The 7,716-nt window shown below is 52.8% G+C and overlaps 1 protein-coding gene across 2 annotated transcripts; it reads right to left on the reverse strand.

Annotated features, from left to right (window-relative positions):
* Positions 1-1,317: 1,317 nt before the first annotated feature.
* LOC122419730 (cytochrome P450 1A1) lies at positions 1,318-7,376 on the reverse strand. 2 transcript variants are annotated; one of them, XM_043434530.1, is made up of 7 exons: positions 7,267-7,376; positions 3,993-4,855; positions 3,307-3,433; positions 3,129-3,218; positions 2,913-3,036; positions 2,681-2,767; positions 1,318-2,514 (listed from the first exon to the last, which is right to left on the reverse strand). In XM_043434530.1, exons 2-7 carry the CDS (start codon positions 4,827-4,829, stop codon positions 2,229-2,231), a joined length of 1,551 nt encoding a protein of 516 aa, XP_043290465.1. In that variant the 5' UTR covers positions 4,830-4,855; positions 7,267-7,376; the 3' UTR covers positions 1,318-2,228. The 2 variants fall into 2 exon arrangements, with proteins under 2 accessions (XP_043290465.1, XP_043290466.1); XM_043434531.1 differs by having other exon boundaries at positions 3,993-4,852; positions 7,267-7,361.
* Positions 7,377-7,716: the final 340 nt, after the last annotated feature.

Consider the following 7,716-nt stretch of genomic DNA (forward strand, 5'->3'; position numbering starts at 1 on the left):
CTGGTTTGATTTCTGGGATTGGAAGATCCCCTGGAGAAGAGAAAGGCTACCCACTCCAGTATTCATGGGCTTCCCTGGTGGTTCAGATAGTAAAGAAACAGCCTGCAATGTGGGAGACCTGGGTTTGATTCCTAGGTTGGGAAGATCCCCTGGAGGATGGCATGGCAACCCACTCCAGTATTCTTGCCTGGAGAATCCCCATGGACAGGGAAGCCTGGTGTGCTGCAGTCCATGGGGTCGCAAAGAATCAGACACGACTGAGTGACTAAGCACAGCATAGCATGTAGGTCCAGCCTCTGTCCCTACTTGCTACCACTACTCTGCCATCCCAGATGGAGAAGGATGATTTTAGTGTTGAAATCTGGGCCAAAGTCAGCTTATGGGACCCGATGATCAAACACCTTGTTCTCCATCTGTGACCAGTGTGGGATCTAATATTAGTGCAGGACCTGAGCCCGGTATGGCTAGTGAAGAGCAAGCAGACCATGACTTCTGAGCTGAGAACCAGCACACCCCCCCCCCCAATACAGTGACCATAGTCTACTTCTTGGACTTGAGATCTACTGCTGTGAGACCCAAGTAAGTCTGCCTCCCATCTTTCAAGGAGGGCCCTGTGCATATATCCCCAAGACCTGGTCACCTCTCCCAGCACCCACTCCCCTGCCCACCCAGCCTGCTCTGGCTCCGTGCTTCACCCTCCTGTTGTGTATCTGGCTGTTATAGACCTGGTCACAACGAACTGGGGTCTTATCAGTTGGCTCTAGTGGTAAAGAACCCACCTGCCAATGCAGGAAACACAAGAGATGTGGGTTCAATCCAGGGTTCCCTGGATTGGAAAGATCCTCTGGAGGAGGGCACGGCAACCCACTCCAGTTTTCTTGCTTACAGAATCCCACGGACAGAGGAGCCTGGCAGACTATAGTCCACAGGGTCACAAAGAGTCAGACACAACTGAAGCGACTTAGCATGCATGCACGGACAATGAATTGGGTGATGTGTTAATGAATTAGTTCCCCCAACCATGTTAGGAGGCTCTAGAAACCATTTTTCATTCACTTTATCGCCCCCAATGCCTGCTTCAGAGAATGTTCTTCACCAATGTGTGATCAGTTAGAGAAGGAGGAAGGCAGTGAAGTGACAGAGTCTTGTGCCCAAACCAGACTGCAAGCTGTCTGAGCAGTGGCTTCTGAGAGCTCCTGAGAGCACCGCCTCCTCCTCCCCGCTGCGTCCTCCCACAGCAAAACCCAACACGAGACTAGGCTCACACCGGGCACGTAGATGCCTTCATTCACGATTTTAAAAATCTCCACCAATAAGGACTTCTGAATAATATCTTTATTTAGCTCGGGTAGATAGATATTTCCTATACATTTCTGGATACCTGGGTTAGAATTTTCTTCATGGCTCCCAATAAGCTGCTCTTAAGCTCTCGTATATGGCAAATACAAACATGCAAGTACAATACAGGCGAAAATGAAAAGGTCCTTGTATACAAACATTTTTAAAAGACTTTTTAACACAGGGTATATTGAAAGGAGATGCAGTAGAAGATGATGCGATTACCACCCCCGCCCTCCTGATCCAGTCCTGGTGCCTGGATTTGGGCCCTCCCTCTGCTCTCTGCTCCTGTTAGACACAAGTCCTCAGCCCTCCCTGGACAGGAACAGGGGCCTCGCAAGGCTAGGCGGCAGCCCCACCCCTGCCTGCAGAGAGGAAGGTTGTCCCCCAGGCACAGTGTCCCAGACCCTAGTGGTCAGATTGCTCAGTCTTGTTTAAGCAGGGAGACCACCTCCGTGTCAGTATTCTGGACTGCCTCTCCCCTTCAGTCTTGACGGCTCCCAATTGTCAGAGATTGGTGAGGCCCTGGTGTGACCTGCTCTGAATGTTTCTCAAGCCAGTCAGCCTCCGTGAAAAGCCAACCAGCTGGTGGGCTGGGCCCAGGGGCTTCCCAAAAGCTCTTTGGAGGTTTCCAGAGGCCTGAGGACCCTCTAGCCCTTCCAGCACAACTTCAGAAGGGCTCCATCAGCTCCTGTGTGGCCCCTGATGTGTCCACTATCTGTGATCAGTGTGCAGAAGGACAAGTCCAGGGTGGGGGGCAGGTATGATCCCTCAGGCTTGCCCATAGCTCAGACAGCAAAAAATCAGCCTGACAAAGTCTGTGGGTTTTAGGCTCCCCTGGGTTAGGCCCCTGGCCTGGCTGCCCAGACAGGGGCAGAGCTGTCTGTCCCCTAAGGGCGCACGTGCACCTGAAAGTGCTCACAGCGGGCGTACTTCATGGTCAGCCCATACAGGGGGGTCATGTCCACCTTCACACCCGGGGTCACACGGAATTCCACCTGATGCAGCAGGATGGCCAAGAAGAGAAAGACCTCCAAGCGGGCAATGGTCTCACCGATGCACTTCCGCTTGCCCAAGCCGAAAATAATCACCTTCTCACTCAGTACTTTGTTGATAGTGCCATCAGCAGTGAGAAACCGTTCTGGCCGGAACTCAGATGGATCCTCCCATAGCTTCCTGTAAATCAGAGAGAAGCAGCTGAAGAGGCAGCCTGGGGACTCAGAACCATCAAGCGGGTTGAGCCCCAGCTGTGAAGAATAGGGTTCAGGCAAGTGGCCCAGAGACAGCAAAGTGTGAAGCTCAGGAGCGGGGGAGCTTTCCCTGCCACCCCCCCTCAACTTACTGGTCATGGTTGATCTGCCACTGGTTCACAAAGACACAGCGCCCCTTGGGGATGTAAAAGCCATTCAGACTAGTGTCTCTTGTGGTACTGAGGAGGGAGGAAGCTCAGTCAGGCTCAGGGCCACAAGGAGATCTCCCTGCCTCCCATACCCTGTCCCTCCCACCACCCTGATCAGGTACATGAACTGAAGTAAGGCCCAGCATCAGACAGCTGCAGATCCATGGGGCCTCACCTGTGGGGGATGGTGAAGGGGACGAAGGAGGAGTGTCGGAAGGTCTCCAGGATGAAGGCCTCCAAATAGGGCAGCTGGGGTCTGTCAGAGAGCCGGGGCCGCCGCGCCCTGCCAATCACTGTGTCTGCAGGGCACAGAGGACCAGACAGGTCAGGGGCCACTCAGACCTTGGCTGGGCCTCCTGCCATGAGCGCTCCAAGGGAAGCCGCCACCTACCCAGCTCCTCCTGAATCTTTTTTTGCACCCTGGGGCTTGTCACCAGGTATAGGAGGCTCCAGGAGATGGCAGTTGTGACAGTGTCAAACCCTGGCCAGCGGAGAACAGAGGGAGCAGTTAGGGGCTTGGTGGGTCAGGGCAGCTGGCCATAGGAATGGTATAATGGGGAATTTCATACCGGCTCCAAAGAGGTCTATGACGACATTAATGATCTTCTCATCCGACAGCTGGATATTGGCATTCTCGTCCAGCCTCTTGTCCTGGCAGTGCTCAATCAGGCTGTCTGTGATGTCCCGGATGTGACCCTGGGTAGGGAAGGCTGACAGGTAAGGAAGATCCCAAACCCAGAACTGCCTCTCCATCCAGACCTGGTCCCTTCCCATCCCTAGCATCTTCGTCCAAGAGGTGACCATACCCACCCACCCCCACCATCCCCCCCCCCAGCTTCTCTTGTCTCTCCAAGGCTCTCTCCTGACCCAGAATATTTGCAGCCCCAACTCAAGGGACATTTGACACAGAGTCTAGTAACATTATCATCTGCACATGCCCTTTACATCTTTTTCTCCCATGAGGCCAGAAGACCAACTCTTTAACTCTTCTTGGTTCCTACCACAACTAGCTTAGGGTCCTGCATGGACTGGCTCTACAGTATATACTGCTGTCTGATGGTAAGTTAGAAGGGCTGGTCAATAAAAAGTTCTATTTTCCTGCCAAGGATGGCATCCCCTCCACTACTGGCTTCAAAATCCCAGGCTGAAGACCTGTGAGAGCCTACCAAACTCCACTCTGCTCCAGCTATCTCTGACTCCTGACCCCTGACTCTACCCACTCCCTACCACCCACCTGCCTCTCCCTAGTCTATACCTTCTCAAACGTTTTGTAGTGTTCCGTGACTATCTTCTGTACAAAGACGTGGAACCTCCGATTCAGGTCCTTGAAGAGGTCCAGGGCAGTGTTGGGCAGGTAACGGAGAACAGGGATGAAGTCGGCTGGGTTCCCGGAGGCAGTTATCTCCCCGAACTCATTATTCAGGTCGATGAGGCTAAGAAACTCTTTATCGTCATGGTCATAGCGCCGGCCAAAGCATATGGCACAGATGACATTGGCCACTGACACCACTACATACTTGAAGGGGTCGAAGCGCCCAGGCCCTGCCATCAGCTCCTGGAACTTGCCCAGGAGGGCCTCAGCCTCCTTGCTCACGTGCTCTTCCAGGTAGCAGGAGGACGAGGAAGACGGGTCTGAGGCGATGGAGAAACTCTTCAGAGCATTTTGGGCCAGGCGTCGCCGGGCAGCCCACACCGGTCCAGAGTCTGGGTTGAAGGTCATGCTCTGGCCATCAGAGATCAAGGTGAAGCTGTAGAGGTCGGGCCGGCCCTTGAAATCATCGCCCTGCCGCACCAGGGCCTGCCGGATGGTGTCCAGGCCACTGAGCACCAGCACGGGTGTGCAGCCAATGCGAATCTGCAGCACGTCCCCATAGCGCTGGCTCAGCTGTGACAGAACCAAGTGTGGGTTCTTCCCCAAGGTCAGCACGTGCCCGAGCAGGGGCCAGCCCCAGGGCTCCGGTGGACTCTTCAGGCCTTGAGGGACCCGAGGCCGCCAGGCCCTGAGCACCCAGAATACCAGGCAGAAGACGGCAGAGGCCAGGAGAAGTTCTGTGGCCGATATAGGGATGGGGAGTCCAAACACAGAAAACATGATCCACGTAGATTCCAAGGTGGCTGCTGAGAGGTGAGATGGGAGGAAAAGGTCAAAAGATCTGACGGGGAGATGGAAGGAGCCAGTGTCCTAAAATGTCAGCACACTGGTCAAGAAAAGGGAAAACCTTATCCAGAACTGTTCACTGGGCATGAAATGGGAGAGGACATAGGAGAAGCTGTTTGTTGATCTGCCAACTCCATACCAAGAATTTCAGTCATTCTTCATTCAGTCCTGGCCACAGCCTTTGTGGTAGGTGGCACTGAGGCTTAGAGAAAGTACAGAACTTGCCCAAGGTCACACAGCCAGCAACGATAGAATCCAAATCCCAATCCAAATTTGTCTAATTCCAGACTACCTTAACTGCCATACCAATCTCAATGTCAGTCTGTGATTTCCATAGAAAACCTATACTATTATTTATTTCATATTTTTCTAAAATCAACTTTAAATCCACCCACTTAGCACCGTTTCACACAATAACATCTGTGTGAAAATACAGGTTTGTTTTTTCCCCTAACGTATATTAAACTAAGCACATAATCGATATGTATCACCCAATTCCCCTTGAGTATTACCACCCAACTTGGGGTGGGGTACCAAAGAACTAAGGAGTCCCTCTTGTTCAGCCTCATTTCACATTTGGGGAAACTGACCTCCAGAGGAGGCACTGACTTGGCTAAAGGCACCCAGCTCTCAGACAGAGCCAGGACTCAGAACTCTTAGGGAAAGTTCCCTGGGAAGATTCATGGCCCAGTCTTCCCTGTTCCTATGTTCCTGTCATAGGTACCTCTCTTTGAAGAGTGGTCAGATCAGCTGATGACAAGGCATCTTCTCAGTACCCTCAGTTCTCTACTGTTCAAACCCAGGATCTAGGGAATCTGGCCAGATACCGGGACACAGCGGGGAGGGGAAAGGGGACTGCCCCTCTTCCTTACTGTCTAAGCCACAGTGCCCTTAAGCCCCAGCTCTCTGAGTTCTGCTGACTCACAGTTTAAAAGCAGCTGGAGGCCAACTAGATTGAGGCTCCCGGTCACAAAATTCCAGGCCAAGGTTTTCACTGGGCTCAATTCTCAATGAATGAATAGTCTGGACCTCCCCCATTTGCCAGTCACTCTAGAGCTGTGAATAAATGGAAGGATCCTACCAGGCAAAGGCTGTAAGAAAACTATGGACTGGAATATGGGAAATTAGGAATGGAGCTGAATTTAACGGACACTGACACAATACTTTCTCTCTCCAGGTTCAGACTAGAAAGGGTATGCAAATTCATGGATTCCTCTCTTCCAGGCATGGAGCTATGACAGGGACATCTTACTGATGCCCTGAACTGGAGGTCAGGACACAAGGGTTCCAGGCTTTATGACATGGCCTTGGATTGGTCAGTTCATTTTACCCTTCTGGGCTTCAGTCACATCACCTGAGAGAAGGGATGGGACATGATCTCTGATTCAGGGTGCCCAGCTGATCTCAGATAAGAGAAAACTCAGATCTTTCCTATGAGGTTAAGCGTAGTCTGACTAGTGAAGTTTCCCTACAGAAGAGCCATCCAAAATGGGGAGGTTGTATGGTTCCTATCTGAACTACTATAGCTGTCTGTCTAGGGAGGCTTCCTAAAGGAGCTGAACCCCAAAGCACACTTGAGTCCAGATTCCTTGGGTGAACTGGGGACACTGCTAGGTCTTGGCATGCCATGGGGTCCCCTTCTGCACAGTGGGTGCTCCAAAGACCCCTAGCCTTAATAAGATGGTAGGAGGCCAAGAGAGGTGTGATTGTTGAGTTTTCAGGGTCAAGTTTTCTGCAGAGCACAGTCTCTCACACTGATCGGCCCCCAGCAGAGGCCAGAGAAGACAGTGGAACAGGGAAGGCCCCTGGACAATGCCCAGAACTCTCTCTCAGATCAGCCTCCCTTGTCCAGCCAACACCTCTCAGCACTGACAAGCTATGTCTTGGGAGAGTGGCTCCAGCCAGGAGTAGCTTTTGGATAAGGCAGGGTACAGCTGGTAAGAACCCAACTTGCCCCCTCATCCACCCTGACCACGGAGAAGCCTCCTCCTCACAGAGCCTGAAGAAGTCCTGTACTGGCTCCCAGACTCTCACACCGGAGTCCTATTCCAACCTTCCAGGTGACCTCCATGGGGAAGCCCCCAGGCATTCCAGGAGTCAGTAGGGGATGAGCTGGAGCCTAGGTCCTGGAATGCTGAGAAGGGAGCAGCAGTTCTGGTACTGGCCATGGAATCTTGGGCAAGTCCAGCCCTTCCCCTGGCTTCAGTTTCCCCACTTAGTGAGGGAAGCTGGACTGCCTCCTTACTAAGGACACTCATAGCCTCCCTTTTTTTTTTTTTTTTTTTGAGGTGCTAGACCAAGAAGACATGGAGGCAATAGAATTTTCCTTTTGGCCGAGGGAAGTGACAATCCAGAAATCCCCAGCACTCACCTGCGGCTGTGAGAGGGTGCAGAGCTGGGCTGGAAAGAATGGTCTCTGGAGCCAGGGACCCCAAAGAAGACCAAGGAAGGCTCCAAGGAATTGTCACCTTCAGAGTGAGGGTGAAAGCAATGCCACCTTTATAGGCGGCTTGGGCGTGTGGCCACGCCTCCCGGAGCGCGGGGATGGGCGGGGGGGGGGGGGAGGGGAACTGGTCGCTTTTGGAAGCTTTGGAACGGAGGAGGGAGGGGCGAGAGAGGAAGCTGGGGGATAGGTAAGAACCAACTCTGGGGATACCTCGGTCAAGTGCTGGCTCTTCAAGGGGTGAAAACTAGGGACACTTAGGACCCTCAGTTCCAAGGTACCCCTGGACAAGCGCAGAGCCCAGCTGGGGAGGAGTGTGGGGAAGAAATCACATGATAGACCGAAAGAGGGTATAGGGGTGCTCCATCCAGGGGTACG

Source organism: Cervus canadensis, chromosome 17 (genome assembly GCF_019320065.1).
Source record: "Cervus canadensis isolate Bull #8, Minnesota chromosome 17, ASM1932006v1, whole genome shotgun sequence".
NCBI lineage: Eukaryota > Metazoa > Chordata > Mammalia > Artiodactyla > Cervidae > Cervus > Cervus canadensis.

Coding starts and splice junctions, on each gene's coding strand:
- LOC122419730 (XM_043434530.1), bottom strand. CDS start 4,829: ATGTTTTCTGTGTTTGGACTCCCCATCCCTATATCGGCCACAGAACTT. Junction 3,219..3,306: donor CATAGACCTCTTTGGAGCCG/GTATGAAATTCC, acceptor TCCGCTGGCCAG/GGTTTGACACTGTCACAACT. Junction 3,037..3,128: donor AAAGATTCAGGAGGAGCTGG/GTAGGTGGCGGC, acceptor TGTGCCCTGCAG/ACACAGTGATTGGCAGGGCG.